Here is an 18,985-nt window from a genome sequence, read left to right on the forward strand (position 1 = left end):
GAGGACCAGACTGAGGGAGGACCAGACTGAGACTGAGGGAGGCCCAGACTGAGGGAGGTCTAGACTGAGGGAGGCCCAGACTGAGGGAGGCCCAGACTGAGGGAGGCCCAGACTGAGGGAGGCCCAGACTGAGGGAGGCCTAGACTGAGGGAGGTCTAGACTGAGGGAGCGCTGTATTGTCAGCGTGGCATGATTGAGGGGGAGAGGACAATGGCAACACATTGCTGCCATTGTTTTGACAAGAGTCTTCCACTCGTCTAGTTGGCTGAATGATTGGACGACTCCTTGTGGGAATGTAATGCCGTGCAAGTTACAAGAAGCTCAATTTACAAATGAATGAAGTACTTCAGTGATTACTAAGCCCTTTCTGACATCTAGTGGTGGAGATGGGCGCTACATAAATGCAAATCCTTTCTTAGTCCATGCGTGACTGACTCTGTTCACCTACTGAAAGGAGGCAGTCAGTCGCACTAGGATTCTGACAACCCCGTGGCTGGCTGCCCTCGTCCCCATTACTATTGCAATGATAGTTCCATTAAAACGTCATGGGTTGGCAAGGCCAATCGATACCTGTGAAGGAATTTTTCACACAGAGAGTGGTGAATCTCTGGAACTCTCTGCCACAGAGGGTAGTTGAGGCCACTTCATTGGCTATATTTAAGAGGGAGTTAGTTGTGGCCCTTGTGGCTAAGGGGATCAGGGGGTATGGAGAGAAGGCAGGTACGGGATACTGAGTTGGATGATCAGCCATGATCATATTGAATGGCGAATGGTGCAGGCTCGAAGGGCCGAATGGCCTACTCCTGCACCTAATTTCTATGTTTCTATGTTTCTAAGGAAAGAGCCACAGGTGCTGGTTTAAACCAAAGATAGACAGACACAAAATGCTGGAGTAGCTCAGCGGGACTGGCAGCAACTCTGGAGAGAAGGAATGGGTGACGTTTCTGGTCAAGATCCTTCTTCAGAGAGCAATAGTTGTCCGAATCAGGCTCTTTATAGATGCTCCCATCTACTCTGCCTCTATCAGAGAATCTACTCCCCATCCCCACTCGAATGTCTTTAAGAAGGAATTGCAGATGCTGGAAAATCGAAGGTGGACAAAAGTGCTGGTGAAACTCAGCGGGTGCAGCAGCATCTATGGAGCGAAGGAGATAGGCAACGTTTCGGGCCGAAACCCAAAGGAAATAGGCAACGTTTCGGGTCGAAACCCGAAGGGTTTCGGCCCGAAACGTTTCCTTCGCTCCATAGATGCTGCTACACCCGCTGAGTTTCTCCGGCATTTTTGTGTACCTACCATTCCTCTGCCAGTAGATACAAAAAGCTGGAGTAACTCAGCGGGACAGGCAGCATCTGAAGAAGGGTCTCGACCAGAAACGTCACCTATTCCTTCTCTCCATAGATGCTGCTGCACCCGCTGAGTTTCTCCGGCATTTATGTGTACCTACCATTCCTCTGCCAGTAGATACAAAAAGCTGGAGTAACTCAGTGGGACAGGCAGCATCTCTGCAGAGAAGGAAATAGGCGACGTTTCGGGTCGAGACCCTTCTTCAGACTGAGAGTTGTTATGTGACTGGGGCGAGTGTGTTTTAACCCCCTGCCTTCCGTCCCCTCTCCAGCTGAGTAATGAGATCATTCACCTGTGCTCCAAAGAGATCTCGCTGGACAAGATATTTGAGGGCTTCACCAAGTCGAGCAAGGCCACCCTGCATGACTGCATCGAATGCTGCCAGGTGTGGAAGAGGCACTTTAGTCATGCAGCCATCGTTCACAGCAGGTGAGTTCCCCCTCACCTTCCTCCCCCTCTCACAGACCCAGTTGTGGCTTCTCAAGTTCAAGTTTATTGTCATGTGTCCCTGATAGGACAATGAAATGCTTGCTTAGCTTCAGCACACCAGAACATAGTAGGCATTGACTACAAAACAGATCAGTGTGTCCATACACCATAATATAAATATATACACACATGAATAAATAAACTGATAAAGTGCAAATAACAAATAATGGGTTATTAATGTTCAGAGTTTTGTCCGAGCCAGGTTTAATAGCCTGATGGCTGTGGGGAAGTAGCTATTCCTGAACCTGGTTGTTGCAGTCTTCAGGCTCCTGTACCTTCTACCTGAAGGTAGCAGGGAGATGAGTGTGTGGCCAGGATGGTGTGGGTCTTTGATGATACTGCCAGCCTTTTTGAGGCAGCGACTGCGATAAATCCCCTCGATGGAAGGAAGGTCAGAGCCGATGATGGACTGGGCAGTGTTTACTACTTTTTGTAGTCTCTTCCTCTCCAGGGAGCTCAAATTGCCGAACCAAGCCACGATGCAACCGGTCAGCATGCTCTCTACTGTGCACCTGTAGAAGTTAGAGAGAGTCTTCCTTGACAAACTGACTCTCCGTAATCTTCTCAGGAAGTAGAGGCAGGCGCTGATGAGCTTTCTTGATAATTGTTACATCTGACTCACTGTGCAGGAATAGGTCGCAGAATCAACATTGTGTTTGTGGACAACAAATAGAAACATAGAAATAGGAGCAGGAGTAGAGGCCATTCGGCCCTTCCAGCCAGCACCGCCATTCAATATGATCATGGCTGATCATCCACAATCAGTAACCCGTTCCTGCTTTCTCCCTATATCCCTTGATTCTTTTAGCCCTAAGAACAAAATATAACTCTTATCTTGAAAACATCCAGTGAATTGGCCTCCACTGCCTTCTGTGGCAGAAAATTCCACAACTTTCTCGGTGAAAAGATTTTTCCTCATCTCAGTCCTAAAAGGCCTACCTCTTATTCTTAAACTGTGACCCCTAGTTCTGGACTCCCCCAACATGGGGAACATTTTTCCTGCATCTAGCCTGTCCAATCCTTTAAGAATTTTATATGTAGAGATGTAGTCTCGACTGTCCCAAGAATAACACGTCAGGAAGGTCTGTCTGGGCAAGGCAGGCTCGGTGCCACGGTGTGGAGCTGGAGGGAGCTGCCTGGCTCCTTGCTTCACTTACACAACTGGGGTTAGGATGAGTAGGAAGATTGTTTGTGTCTTTGAAACTTCAGTGCCCTTGCTCCGCAGATTCTCCGACATCCCGTGGGTCCTGGATCACACGAGCATCTTTGCGCAAGTGGACGCCTTTATACAACGTTGCAGGGATCTGCTGGAGGTACGGAACTGGAAGAATATTATCCCACAAAGTTGAAATAAAGGGAAGGTGATGGTCTGGTTGCTGGAGGTGGGAAGTTGTCAGGTCAAGCGGCATCTGTTGGGTGGAGAAACACAGCACATCTGCATGTTCATCAAAACAGCTGCTCAGAAGCAAGATTAGTTTAGTTTAGAGGTACAGCGCAGAAACAGGCCCTTTGGCCCACCCAGCCCGTGCTGGCCAGCGATCCCCGCACACTACTGCAGTTGTACAGGGTCTTGGTGAGACCACACCTGGAGAATTGCGTACAGTTTTGGTCTCCAAATCTGAGGAAGGACATTATTGCCTAATAGGGAGTACAGAGACGGTTCACCAGACTGATTCCTGGGATGTCAGGACTGTCTTATGAAGAAAGACTGGATAGACTTGGTTTATACTCTCTAGAATTTAGAAGATTGAGAGGGGATCTTATAGAAACTTTCAAAATTCTTAAGGGGTTGGACAGGCTAGATGCAGGAAGATTGTTCCCGATGTTGGGGAAGTCCAGGACAAGGGGTCACAGCTTAAGGATAAGGGGGAAATCCTTTAAAACCGAGATGAGAAGAACTTTTTTTCACACAGAGAGTGGTGAATCTCTGGAACTCTCTGCCGCAGAGGGTAGTCGAGGCCAGTTCATTGGCTATATTTAAGAGGGAGTTAGATGTGGCCCTTGTGGCTAAGGGGATCAGAGGGTATGGAGAGAAGGCAGGTACAGGATACTGAGTTGGATGATCAGCCATGATCATATTGAAATGCGGTGCAGGCTCGAAGGGCCGAATGGCCTCTACTCCTGCACCTAATTTCTATGTTTCTATGTCTATGTTTCTATGTTTCTAACACTATCCTACACACACTAGGGACAATTTACACTTATACCAAGCCAATGAACCTACAAACCAGCACGTCTTTGGAGTGTGGGAGGAAACCGAAGATCTCGGAGAAAACCCACGCAGGTCACGGGGAGAACGTGCAAACTCCGTACAGTCAGCACCTGCAGCCAGGATCGAACAAGAGGCAGGAAAAATACAGGACAACCTTGTTGTTCGTCAAAGCCTGCAGACTCCTTTTCCCCCTAGACCTTTCCAGCGCTGTAAAGTGTTTTGGTATTAGTGTTAGTAGAGTTGCTGCCTCACAGTGCCACAGACCCAGGTTTGATCCTGACTGTGGCACGGTGTTTGTACGTTCACCCCGTGACCACGTGGGTTTTCTCCAGGTGCTCCGGTTGTAGGGAAGTCACCTTTGGTGGGTGGGCCAGTTTATGGAAACCTGGGAGATCAGATGCTGACCTGACAACGCCATTGTATCCTCTCCCTGTCTGCCCAGGTGTGTGACTGTCAGGAGTTCTTTGCCCGGCGTGATGAAGGAAAGCAGACTCCGCTGCCGTGTTTTGAAGGTCATCGCGGTCCTGAGATAACACGAGGTCTACTGGAGATTGAGGCCACGTTCGACAAGATCCTACAGATGCTGAAAACGTCTCAGATCGAGATCCTGGACGTGAAGAATACCTACTGGCACGATGACTACAGCAGGTCAGAGCCATTCACCCTGACACCATTGCTTTGGGAGCTCAGACTTGCTGCCAACATTCGAGCAGCAGCAGAGTACAGAGCCAGCCTTGATGCTGATCACCGTGATCTGCTATTGAGGGAGTGCAGCGTGGGTTCACCAGCTTAATTCCCGGGCTGGCGGGACTGACGTATGATGAGAGAATGGGTCGACTGGGCTTGTATACACTGGAATTTAGAAGGACAAGAGGGGGTCTTATCGAAACATATAAAATTCTTAAGGGATTGGACAGGCTGGATGCAGGAAAAATGTTCCCCATGTTGGGGGAGTCCAGAACCAGGGGTCACACAGTTGAAGAATAAGGGGTCGGCCATTTAGGACTGAGATGAGGAAAAACGTTTTTGCCCAGAGAGTTGTGAATCTGTGGAATTCTCTGCCACAGAAGGCAGTGGAGGCCAATTCACTGGATGTTTTCAAGGGAGAGTTAGCTCTTAGGACTAACGGAATCAAGGAATATTGGGGGAAAAGCAGGAACGGGGGTACTGATTTTAGATGATCAGCCATGATCATATTGAATGGCGGTGCAGGTTCGAAACAGCCGAATGGCCTACTCCTGCACCTATTTTCTATGTTTCTATGTTTCTTCAATGCCAAGATAGACACAAAATGCTGGTGTAACTCAGCGGGACAGGCAGCAGCATCTCTGGAGAGAAGGAATGGGTGACATATCGGGTCGAGACCCTTCTTCAGACAATGTTTAAGAAGGATCTGCAGATGCTGGAAAAATCGAAGGTAGATAAAAGTGCTGGAGGAACTCAGCGGGTGAGGCAGCATCTGTGGAGCGAAGGAATAGGTGACGTTTCAGATTGAGATCCTTATAAAAATGCTGGAGAAACTCAGCGGGTGAGGCAGCATCTATGGAGCGAAGGAATAGGTGACGTTTCAGATTGAGATCCTTATAAAAATGCTGGAGAAACTCAGCGGGTGAGGCAGCATCTATGGAGCGAAGGAATAGGTGACGTTTCGGGTCAAAACAACCCGAAACGTCACCTTTTCCTTTGCTCCATAGATGTTGCCTCACCCGCTGAGTCTCTCCAGCATTTTTGTCTATCTTCTTCAGACTGATGTCTGGGGAGAGGGAGGTACATAGATAAGGGAATGTAAGGTGCTCCTATCACTCATTAACTTATGAGCTATGAACTAAGTTATTATTAACTATCAGCTATAACTATTAACCACCTAGTCAAGTGTGAATAAAACTAAGTTAGCCTTTAGGGATGGGGACTCTGTGCCTCCATCTCAGACCCGTTGTTGTGCTGCTGTGTTCACCCAGGTTTCGATCGGGTATCAAGGACCTGGAGGTGATGATGCAGAACCTGATTTCATCCTCGTTTGAGACGGTGACCACTGTCCAGCAAGGGGTGGAGCTGCTGGACGTCTTCCACCACCTTTCCCATAGAGAGGTACGTGCGATGCTAAATCCCACCGCAACCCACCTCGACCACAGTTGCTGCCTTACAGTGCCGCAGACCCTGCGTTTGAATCTTGTCTACCGATGCTGTCTGTACAGAGTTTGCACTTGGAATTTCTCGAGGACGCTCTGGTTTCCTCCCACATTCCAAATATTCACATGTACAAGTTTGTAGGTTTAAGGTGATGGTGGGTGTACGGAACAAGCTGCCAGAGGAGGTCGTTGAGGATGGGACTATCCCATTGTTTAAGAAACAGTTAGACAGGTACATGGATAGGACAGGTTTTGGAGGGATATGTACTAAACGTGGGCAGGTGGGCTAGTGTAGCTGGGACATGTTGGCTGGTGTGGGCAAGTTGGGTCTGTTTCCATGCTGTATCATTCTATGACTCTACGACATTTTCCCAACTCCTTGTGGAAAAGTTTACCCCTCAGATTCCTATTAAATCTTTTCCCCTTCACCTTGAACCTATGTCCTCTGGTCCTCGATTCCCCTACTCTGGGCAATGAGTGGTGATATATATTGTTCAAAGGGGGGAATTGAGAGGTCAACTGCAGAGACACAGCTTCCTGTACTGAGTAAACTTGAAGAGGAGATACAACTTCAGGCAAAGGGACTAACTATTACACTTGAGATAAGGAGTCATTTCTTCCTGCTCTCGGGTTTGAGAATCTGTGGGTGCTCCGTAATAGAAACTTACAAAACTTATAGAAACTTACAAAATTCTTAAGCGGTTGGACAGGCTAGATGCAGCAAGATTATTCCCGATGTTGGGGAAGTCCAGAACAAGGGGTCACACACAATTTAAGGATAAGGGGGAAGTCTTTTAGGACCGAGATGAGAAAAACATTTTTTTTCACACACAGAGAGTGGTGAATCTGTGGAATTCTCTGCCACAGAAGGTAGTTGAGGCCACACAGTTCATTGGCTATATTTAAGAGGGAGTTAGATGTGGCCCTTGTGGCTAAAGGGATCAGGGGGTATGGAGAGAAGGCAGGTACAGGATACTGAGTTGGATGATCAGCCCATGATCACTTTGAATGGCAAATGGTGCAGGCTCGAAGGGCCGAATGGCCTTTACTCCTGCACCTATTTTCTATGTTTCTATGTAATTCAAGGTAAAGAGCTTTACACCCCAAAAAAGCGGATGGGACTGGAAGGGGAAGTGGAGGATCAGCCATGTATCAGCAGCAGTCCTGAGGGGCCAAAGCTATTAAACTTACACAGCTATTAAGGGCCCTCTTAAAATAATTTTTCATTTTGCCCAGAAAAAAAAAATTAAACCTGTGCAGTGAAATACTCTGTAACCAGCCAAGGTTAAAATGAGTAATGTTTGCTGGTGAGCGGTTGGCAAGGCAAGTGCTGGGTTGTGATAACAGAGTCATTTTTCATGTTGGATGTCAGCACTGAGACCAGCAAAACCTGTCACCATTGAAGAGTCTGCGGGCCAGGCAGTGTCTATGGAGGAAGATCTAAGTACGATGAGATTCATGGACCAAGTTCCCTATCTCAGCTGTCCATATTTGACCATATTCCTGTCAACCTCAGATGGACACAGAGTGCTGGAGTCACTCAGCGGGACGGGCAGCATCTCTGGAGAGAAGGAATGGGTGATGTTTCGGGTTGAGACCTTACTTCAGACAGTCACAAAAAAGGTTGAAAAAAGGACATTTCAGTCTCAACTCGAAATGTCATCCATTCCTCCTCTCCCTCTCCTCCTCTCCTCTCCTCTCCTCCTCAGTTACTCCTGCATTTGGTGTCTTAACTTTGGTGTAAACCAGCATCTGCAGTTCCTTCCCACACATTCCCTGTAAACCTTTCCTACCCAAGTGCCTGTACGCGTCCAAGTTCTAGTCACCCCGTTGCAGGGAGGACCTGGAGGCTTTGGAAAGACTACAGAGATTTACAATAGACAATAGGTGCAGGAGTAGGCCATTCGGCCCTTCCGGCCATTTACCAGAATAATGCCCCAATTAGGTACAGGGAGACTTCGGACAGACTTGGACTGTTGTCTCTGGAATGCCTGAGATTGAGGGGAGACCTGATAAAATTATACAATATCATGAGGTAGAAGAAGGGTCTCGACCCGAAACATCACCTATTCCTTCGCTCCATAGATGCTGCCTCACCAGCTGAGTTTCTCCAGCATTTGTGTCTACCTTAAAATCATGAGACCTAATTTAGATAGGGAAGAAACTCAGAATCTTTGTCCCAAGACAGAAATATTAAACACTTGACCACATAGGTTTCAGGCGAGGGGTATGTGTGGGGCAAGTTTTTACACCGAGGGTTGTGAGTACCTAGACACACAGCCATGGATGGTGGTGGAGGCAGGTGTGATAGTGGCATTGTTGGGACTTACAGATAGGTACATGGATATGCAGGGAATGGAGGGATGTAGATCAGCTACAGACAGGTACAGGTGAGATGAGTTTAATTGCCATCATGTTCAGGACAGACATTGTGGGCTGAAGAGCCAGTCCACGTGCTATACTGTTCCAAGTCCTATGTTTGATGAGGTTAGGGATAGAGGTAGCTCAGCAGGTCAGGCAGCATCTCTGGAGGAAAGGAACAGGTGACGTTTCAGGTCAAGGCCAATCTTCCGACTGAGGGCCAGAGGAGAGGTATGAATAGAAATCAGAGCTGGCACTGGTGACCAAGGAAAGGTGGAGCCCACAATGGTCCATTGTTGGCTGTGGAAGAGGTAATAATGAATGGGTACGAACAGTGAAGCTAGCAGGACGACTATGGTGGGGCAGGGATGTAGAATGAGGCATTGTAAGCGTGAGGTGCTGCTCCTCCAATGTGTGTGAGATTTGATACAGGTTGCTCCTCACAGACCATCAAGCGGACCATCGACAAGAAGACGGTGGATGTCTATGTGCTGTTCAACGAGGAGATGGCTCGGGTCAACAAGGATCTGAACAGAAAGGCCATCTACCTGCCTCCACAGATGCCTCGATACGCTGGCCAGGCACACTGGGCTCGAACTCTCCGCCGTCGTATCGACAGATCAATGCAGGTGAGGGAGTTGCTCACGGCTCACTGGCCCACTGTGTTAGAGACACTGGCCCACTGTGTTAGAGACACTGGCCCACTGTGTTACACTGGTGTGGAGATACAGCAGCTCACTGGCCCACTGTGTTACACTGGCGTAAAGATACAGCAGCTCACTGGCCCACTGTGTTACACTAGTGTAGAGATACAGCAGCTCACTGGCCCACTGTGTTACACTGGCGTAAAGATACAGCAGCTCACTGGCCCACTGTGTTACACTGGTGTAGAGATACCGCAGCAACACTGGCCCACTGTGTTACACCAGTGTAAAGATACAGCAGCTCACTGGCCCACTGTGTTACACTGGTGTAGAGATACCGCAGCAACACTGGCCCACTGTGTTAGAGATACTGACCCACTGTGTTACACTGGTGTAGAGATACAGCAGCTCACTGGCCCACTGTGTTAGAGATACTGACCCACTGTGTGGTGTAAAGATACAGCAGCAACACTGGCCCACTGTGTTAGAGACACTGGCCCACTGTGTTAGAGATACTGGCCCACTGTGTTACACTAGTGTAAAGATACAGCAGCTCACTGACCCACTGTGTTAGAGACACTGACCCACTGTGTAAGAGATACTGACCCACTGTGTTACACTGGTGTAAAGATACAGCAGCTCACTGGCCCACTGTGTTAGAGATACTGTAAAGACCCACTGTGTTAGAGATACTGACCCACTGTGTTACACTAGTGTACAGATACAGCAGCAACACTGACCCACTGTGTTACACTGGTGTAGAGATACAGCAGCTCACTGGCCCACTGTGTTACACTGGCCCACTGTGTTAGAGATACTGGCCCACTGTGTTACACCAGTGTAAAGATACAGCAGCTCACTGGCCCACTGTGTTACACTGGTGTAAAGATACAGCAGCTCACTGGCCCACTGTGTTACACTGGTGTAGATATACAGCAGCTCACTGGCCCACTGTGTTACACTGGTGTAGATATACAGCACCTTACTGGCCCACTGTGTTAGAGACACTGGCCCACTGTGTTACACTGGTGTAGATATACAGCAGCTCACTGGCCCACTGTGTTACACTGGTGTAAAGATACAGCAGCTCACTGGCCCACTGTGTTACACTGGTGTAGAGATACAGCAGCAACACTGGCCCACTGTGTTACACTGGTGTAGAGATACAGCAGCTCACTGGCCCACTGTGTTACACTGGTGTAGAGATACAGCAGCTCACTGGCCCACTGTGTTACACCAGTGTAGAGATACAGCAGCTCACTGGCCCACTGTGTTACACTAGTGTAGACATACAGTAGCTCACTGGCCCACTGTGTTACACTAGCGCAGAGATACAGCAGCTCACTGGCCCACTGTGTTACACTAGTGTAGAGATACAGCAGCTCACTGGCCCACTGTGTTACACTGGTGTAGACATACAGTAGCTCACTGGCCCACTGTGTTACACTGGTGTAGACATACAGTAGCTCACTGGCCCACTGTGTTACACTGGTGTAGAGATACAGCAGCTCACTGGCCCACTGTGTTACACTGGTGTAGAGATACAGCAGCTCACTGGCCCACTGTGTTACACTAGTGTAGAGATACAGCAGCAACACTGGCCCACTGTGTTACACTAGTGTACTGATACAGCAGATACTGGCCCACTGCGTTACACCAGTGTAGAGATACAGCAGCTCACTGGCCCACTGTGTTACACTGGTGTAGACATACAGTAGCTCACTGGCCCACTGTGTTACACTGGTGTAGAGATACAGCAGCTCACTGGCCCACTGTGTTACACTGGTGTAGAGATACAGCAGCTCACTGGCCCACTGTGTTACACTGGTGTAGACATACAGTAGCTCACTGGCCCACTGTGTTACACTGGTGTAGACAAAGATACAGTAGCTCACTGGCCCACTGTGTTACACTGGTGTAGAGATACAGCAGCTCACTGGCCCACTGTGTTACACTGGTGTAGAGATACAACAGCTCACTGGCCCACTGTGTTACACTGGTGTAGAGATACAGCAGCAACACTGGCCCACTGTGTTACACTGGTGTAGAGATACAGCAGCTCACTGGCCCACTGTGTTACACTAGTGTAAAGATACAGCAGCTCACTGGCCCACTGTGTTACACTGGTGTAGAGAGACAGCAGCAACACTGACCCACTGTGTTACACTGGTGTAGAGATACAGCAGCTCACTGGCCCACTGTGTTACACTAGTGTAAAGAGACAGCAGCAACACTGACCCACTGTGTTACACTAGTGTAGAGATACAGCAGCTCACTGGCCCACTGTGTTAGAGACACTGGCCCACTGTGTTACACTAGTGTAGAGATACAGCAGCATCACTGACCCACTGTGTTAGAGACACTGACCCACTGTGTTACACTAGTGTAAAGATACAGCATCTCACTGACCCATCCGCACTGACCTGCGATCCCCACACATGAATCCAACACACACCATGGACAATGTACAACTCGCTGGGCGACTACTCATTACATGTCACAGGGTGACTCCCATATGGCCGTGAGTCGTCACCCAAAGAGTTGTACCTTGTTCTGGTTGCCGCTGGATTTTCAACATGTTGAACATTTTCGGAGACCTGCCGCGACTATGACGGGTGCCGGCAAGTCGCCGAAAACATCGCGTAATTGGGACAGGCCCTTAGAGGTATTAAAGAGTCCATTGAGGAATGACCCATGTTAACCTCTGTCCACATTGCTGTCCACAGTTTCTGACCCAAGCCACATTCCTGCCCCAAATTGGATTGGGGGATGAGTCAATAGCGTTCCACCAGTCCCTGGAGCAATCGCTGGATGAGTTTGTACGTAAAGTCTTCACTGAATGGACTGTGAACGTGGACAGGGACAGCATAAGGCGGCTGGACAGACCTCTGATGGTCCGTAGCAACGACGACAGTTACCGGCTCAGCGTCAACTTTGACATGTGAGTTCTGCCAACCCGTGCCAATACCTGGTGGGCACAGCGGGTAGTGCTGCTGCCTCACAGCACCCGAGACCCGGGTTCCATCCTGACCACCGGTTCTTGTCTGTACATTCTCCCCGTGACCTGCATGGGGTTTTCCCTGAGATCTTCCATTTCCTCCCACCCTCCAAAGACGTGCGTGTGTGCAGGTTAATTGGCTTGGTGTAAATGTAGAATTGTCCCTAGTTTGTGTTCATTTGCGGTGATCGCTGGTCGGTGCTAAACTACACTAAACCCAGGCAAGACTGCAAGCAAAACGATTGCATCTGCTCATAAAGCTGCAGGATGGCATTGTAAATCAGCACTGTCTTAAATCCCTTGTGACCCAGAGGGAGGTGGGTGTCAGAGGAAGTAGTTGAGGCAGGTACTACAACAGCATTTAGTTTTAATTTAGAGACACAGAATGGAAACAGACCTTTTGGCCCACCGACGATCACCCCATTCACACTAGTTCCATCCTACTCACTAGGAACAATTTACAGAAGCCAATTAACCTGCAAATGGGATGTGGGAGGAAACGGGAGCATCCGGAGAAAACTGCCCACCTGTGGTCAGGATTGAACCCGTGTCTCTGGCGCTGTGAGGCAGCAACTCCACTGCTGTGCCGCCCCTAGTTACTCCAACACTTTGTGTCACCTTGTGCCAATGTATTCTAACTGCATTTTCCCCAACATTGCCCAAGCCAGCCTGTAGCAACACAGATATAATTCATCAGATAGATGTGCCAGTTCTGTGTCTGTTGTCTTGCAGGTATCTGCTGGAGTTGTTTGATGAAATCCATTATTGGGAGCGCCTACTCTTTGAGATTCCTCACTATGTGATGGAGATCTACCAGCGGAAAGAAGACCTCAGGAAGCTGCGTGAGAGTGTCCTCCTGGTTGTGCGTGATTACAACAGGTCAGAGCAGATGCTTACACACTCCACATTCCCGCTTGAATCATAGAAACATGGACAATTTGGCCCTTCTGTTCAATATGATCACGGCTGATCATCCACAATCACTACCCCGTTCCTGCCTTCTCCCCATACCCTTGATTCCGTTAGCCCCAAGAGCTAAATCTAACTCCGGTGAAACATAGAAACATAGAAATTAGGTGCAGGAGTAGGCCATTCGGCCTTTCGAGCCTGCACCGCCATTCAATATGATCATGGCTGATCATCCAACTCAGTATCCCGTACCTGCCTTCTCTCCATACCCCCTGATCCCCTTAGCCAGAAGGGCCACATCTAACTCCCTCTTAAATATAGCCAATGAACTGGCCTCAACTACCCTCTGTGGCAGAGCGTTCCAGAGATTCACCACTCTCTGTGTGAAAAAAGTTCTTATCATCTCGTGAATTGGCCTCCGCTGCCTTCTGGGGCAGAGAATTCCACAGATTCACAACTCTCTGGGTGAGAACGTTCCTTCCTCATCTCAGTCCCAAATGGCCGACCCTTTTTTTCTTACCAAAGTGCTCCCTGGCATTTGTGGTTGTGAGGCTGGTTTGCCATCACTTTTCAATCCGTTTTAGATTCCTCTTGTACCTGTAACATTGTTAGGGCCAGCCACAAAATGCTGGAGTAACTCGGCGGGTCAGGCAACATCTCTGGAGAAAAATAATATTCTTCAGAATTCTGAAGGAGTGTTCTGACCCCAGACATCACCTATTCCTTTTCTCCGGCCGAAACCCTTCTGAAAATAGGCAACGTTTCGGGCCGAAACCCGAAAGGGTTTCGGCCCGAAACGTTACCTATTTCCTTAGCTCCATAGATGCTGCTGCACCCGCTGAGTTACTCCAGCACTCTGTGAAACATCACCTATCCATGTTCTCCACAGATGCTGCCTGACCCGCTGAGTTACTCCAGCACTTTGTGTCTGTCTGTCTGTCTGTCTGTCTGTAAAACCAGCATCTGCACTTCCTTCCTCCACATTTGTAAGGTTTCCTTCTGAAGTGTGGTCACCTTCACAAAATAGACTTGATGTGGCCTAAGTGGCCTAATTCTGTTCCGATCACGTATGGACTTATTGTGGACAATCTGCATGCAGCGAACTGCCACGGATCCTATGGAGATGAAGATCCAAGCAGTTTGCTCTTTGGTGTGAAAAGTGGAGAATGCAAAGTATATAATAATAATAATAATAATAATTTTATTTATAGAGCACTTTAAAAACAATCATAGCTGCAACAAAGTGCTGTACATCACTAATCATTGACAAAAAAGTTAATACACACCAATAATAACAATCAAAAGAAATAGTAGGAAAAGACATGTAAAATAAAGAAACATCAAAAACAATAAAAACAGAAGCAAAGTCTCAGGCATGGTCAAAAGCCAGGGAGTACAAATGTGTCTTAACACTGGATTTGAAGATGGACAGGCAGCATCCGTGGAACAGATTTATTGCTTCAGGTGGAGGACCCTCGAGTTCACTAGTTCATGAGTTCTAGGAGCAGAATTAGGCCATTCGGCCCATCTACTCCATTCAATCACAGCTGATCTATCTCACCCTCCTAACCCCATTTCCCCTGCCTTCTCCCCATAACTCCTGCCACCCGCACAAATCAAGAATCTATCTATCTCTGCCTTTAAAATGTCCATTGACTTGTGGCCTCCACGACCATTTGTGCCAAGGAATTCTGCAGATTCACCACCCTCTGACTAAAGAATTTCCTTCTCATCTCCTTCCTAAAGGACCGTCCTTTCATTCTGAGGCTGTCCTAGACTCTCCCACTAGTGGAAACATCCTCTCCACATCCACTCTATCCAGGACTTTCACTATTATGTTCGGCAAGTTTCAATGCGGTTCCCCCCTGTGAGTGATGAGTTCAGGGTTTGCCAACTTGCTCGGGAGGTGAGAAAAGTGCAGGCACAGGAAAGAAAACTCGTATCTCAGAAAAATGTGTATGTTCTGATTTGTTAGCATCCTCGATGAGTTGACGAAAGAACAAAGGAATCTCTTCAGAGACAGAATCAAATTCTTGGACAAGAAGATTTCCCCAGGCCTGTCCAAGCTTCAGTGGGCATCGAGGACCCTGTCCAGTTACTTCATTGATGACTGCCGGATGTACGCCAGGCAGGTACGACACTATACGATAGCAGGGAGATTGGTTTGTCAACAGTCACGAAACACAACACAGACACATGAAACATGAGGTTAAAGTGACATGTGCACATCCAACACCGCAGGAGCGTGACAAGGCAATCTTTGCAGGGAACATTTGGAAAGCAATGTTGAGAGGACGGAGGCAGCAGGTTTCTCCCGCAGTACCCGAGAGCAAATGTAGAGAAGGTGAGAATCAAATGGTTGTGCATTGGGCAAGACTTGTGAGTCAGTTGACATTAGAGTGGGTGGTACACAAAAAAGCGGAGGAAACTCAGCGGGTACTGCAGCATCTATGGAGCGAAGGAAATAGGCAACGTTTCGGGTCGAAACCCAAAGGAAATAGGCAACGTTTTGGGTCGAAACCCAAAGGAAATAGGCAACGTTTCGGGTCGAAACCCAAAGGAAATAGGCAACGTTTCGGGTCCAAACCCAAAGGAAATAGGCAACGTTTTGGGTCGAAACCCAAAGGAAATAGGCAACGTTTCGGGTCGAAACCCAAAGGAAATAGGCAACGTTTCGGGTCCAAACCCAAAGGAAATAGGCAACGTTTTGGGTCGAAACTCTTTGGGTTTCGTCCCGAAACGTTACCTATTTCCTCCGCTCCATAGATGCTGCTGCACCCACTGAGTATCTCCAACATTTTTGTCTACCTTCGATTTTCCAGCATCTGCAGTTCCTTCTTAAACACAAAGCCAGATCGTTGCATATTTCCTTTGGGTTTCGGCCCGAAACGTTGCCTATTTCCTTCGCTCCATAGATACTGCCGCACCCGCTGAGTTTCTCCAGCTTTTTTGTCCACCTTCGATTTTCCAGCATCTGCAGTTCCTTCTTAAAGACATTAGAGTGGGGATGGGGAGCAGATTCTGTGATAGAGGCAGAGTAGATTGGGAGCATCTATAACGAGCCTGCCTGTGAGCAGCGATGAGAATGAACAGAATATGGATCTTGTTCATCGACTACCTTGTGAAACTTTATCCTCGACACACTCCATGAGAGATGGAAGGAATTGCAGACTGCGATCCTGCCAATCCCACACTGTAATAATAATATCCCTTTAATGTGCCGGGTCTCTGTAAACCCAGGGAGGGCTGTGTTTTATGTGAATTGTAACAGCTCCGAGCTGCCGAGGTGCAGGCCGCCTGGGCTCCATTGCCGTCCAATTTCAGGAGGCGATTCCCAAAACTCCAGTAAAAGGTCTTGAAATTCTGTTGCAATAAAGGCGGCGTGTGATTTATCAGGGCCACCAGAAGCCCGCGGCAGTGAGTCGCTGTCACTTTAGCTCATAAAGAAATAAAGATCATGCGTTTCAGCTGCATTCTGTATCCCTCAGGATGCTCCCTCCACAGGGCATGGCAACCAATGAAGCATTTGTTTGCTGGTGTAGCCCCTGTAGCAGTAATGCAGGAAGCACGCTAGCCTTGCTAGGCAGGCACAGCACAGCACAGCACAGCACACCACACCACAGCACAGCACAGCACAGCACACCACAGCACACCACAGCACAGCACACCACAGCACAGCACAGCACAGCACAGCACAGCACAGCACAGCACAGCACAGCACAGCACAGCACAGCACAGCACAGCACAGCACAGCACAGCACAGCACAGCACAGCACAGCACACCACAGCACAGCACACCACAGCACAGCACAGCACAGCACAGCACAGCACAGCACAGCACAGCACAGCACAGCACAGCACAGCACAGCACAGCACAGCACAGCACAGCACAGCACACCACACCACACCACAGCACAGACCAGCACAGCACACCACAGCACAGCACAGTACAGCACAGCACACCACAGCACAGTACACCACAGCACACCACACCACACCACAGCACAGCACAGCACAGCACAGTACAGCACACCACACAGCACAGCACAGCACAGCACACACCACAGCACAGCACAGCACAGCAGAGCACTGCACAGCACACCACACCACAGCACAGCACACCACCACACACCCCAGCACAGCACCGCACAGCACAGCACACCACAGCACAGCCCAGCACAGCACAGCACAGCACAGCACAGCACAGCACAGCACAGCACAGCACAGCACAGCACAGCACACCACAGCACAGCACAGCACACCACAGCGCAGCACACCACAGTGCAGCACAGCACAGCACAGCACACAGCACAGCACACCACAGCACACACACACACACAGCACCACACACACACAGCACAGCACAGCACAGCACAGCACACACACACACCACACCACACACAGCACACCACAGCACAGCACACCACAGCACAGCACACCACACCCACAGCACAGCACAGCACAGCACAGCACACACACACAGCACACACCACAGCACAGCACACCACAGCACAGCACAGCACAGCACACCACACCACAGCACAGCACTGCACACCACAGCACACCACAGCACAGCACAGCCACAGCACAGCACTGCACAGCACAGCACACCACAGCACACCACACCACAGCACAGCACACCACACCACAGCACACAGCACAGCACACCACACCACACCACAGCACAGCACCACACCACAGCACAGCACAGCACAGCACAGCACAGCACAGCACACACACAGCACAGCACAGCACACCACACACACAGCACACCACAGCACAGCACAGCACAGCACAGCACACACACAGCACAGCACACAGCACAGCACAGCACAGCACAGCACACCACAGCACAGCACAGCACAGCACAGACACACAGCACAGCACAGCACACCACAGCACAGCACAGCACAGCACACCACACCACAGCACACACCACACCACACAGCACACCACAGCACCACAGCACACACAGCACACAGCACAGCACAGCACCACAGCACAGCACACAGCACAGCACAGCACAGCACAGCACACAGCACACCACAGCACAGCACAGCACACACAGCCACAGCACACACACAGCACAGCACAGCACAGCACACCACAGCACACCACAGCACAGCACAGCACAGCACAGCACACACAGCACACCACAGCACAGCACAGCACAGCACACACAGCACACCACAGCACAGCACACCACAGCACACACAGCACAGCACAGCACAGCACAGCACACCACCACAGCACAGCACACCACAGCACAGCACAGCACAGCACAGCACACCACAGCACACCACAGCACAGCACAGCAAGCTCCCGGGACATAGCAGTGTAGGAATGGCCAGATGATCTGTCTCATGATCTGGTCAGATGATCTGACATTGGTGAAGGAACTGCAGATGCTGGAAAATCAAAGGTGGACAAAAAGTGCTGGAGAAACTCAGCGGGTGAGGCAGCATCTATGGAGCGAAGGGAAAAGGTGACGCTTCGGTTCTTCGACTCGAAGAGTCTGAAGAAGGGTCTCGACCCGAAACGTCGCTCCATACATAGAAACATAGAAATTAGGTGCAGCAGTAGGCCATTCGGCCTTTCGAGCCTGCACCATTCGCCATTCAATATGATCATGGCTGATCATCCAACTCAGTATCCTGTACAGGGGGAAATCCTTTAGGACCGAGATGAGAAAATCATTTTTCGCACAGAGAGTGGTGAATCTGTGGAATTCTCTGCCACAGAAGGTAGTCGAGGCCACAGTTCATTGGCTATATTTAAGAGGGAGTTAGATGTGGCCCTTGTGGCTAAAGGGATCAGGGGGTATGGAGAGAAGGCAGGTACAGGATACTGAGTTGGATGATCAGCCATGATCATATTGAATGGCGAATGGTGCAGGCT

At 49.4% G+C, this 18,985-nt stretch overlaps 1 protein-coding gene across 1 annotated transcript in view; it reads left to right on the forward strand.

Moving 5' to 3' along the window:
- Positions 1 to 18,985, forward strand: part of dnah2 (dynein, axonemal, heavy chain 2) — a 130,114-nt gene that overhangs the window by 10,307 nt on the left and 100,822 nt on the right. The window contains 8 exon segments of the mRNA XM_055630719.1: positions 1,617 to 1,774; positions 3,060 to 3,147; positions 4,489 to 4,694; positions 6,005 to 6,134; positions 8,983 to 9,165; positions 11,907 to 12,121; positions 12,911 to 13,057; positions 15,063 to 15,219. Coding sequence (XP_055486694.1) covers positions 1,617 to 1,774; positions 3,060 to 3,147; positions 4,489 to 4,694; positions 6,005 to 6,134; positions 8,983 to 9,165; positions 11,907 to 12,121; positions 12,911 to 13,057; positions 15,063 to 15,219 — 1,284 coding nt within the window.

The sequence above is a fragment of the Leucoraja erinacea genome, unplaced genomic scaffold (genome assembly GCF_028641065.1).
Source record: "Leucoraja erinacea ecotype New England unplaced genomic scaffold, Leri_hhj_1 Leri_51C, whole genome shotgun sequence".
NCBI classification, from domain to species: domain Eukaryota; kingdom Metazoa; phylum Chordata; class Chondrichthyes; order Rajiformes; family Rajidae; genus Leucoraja; species Leucoraja erinaceus.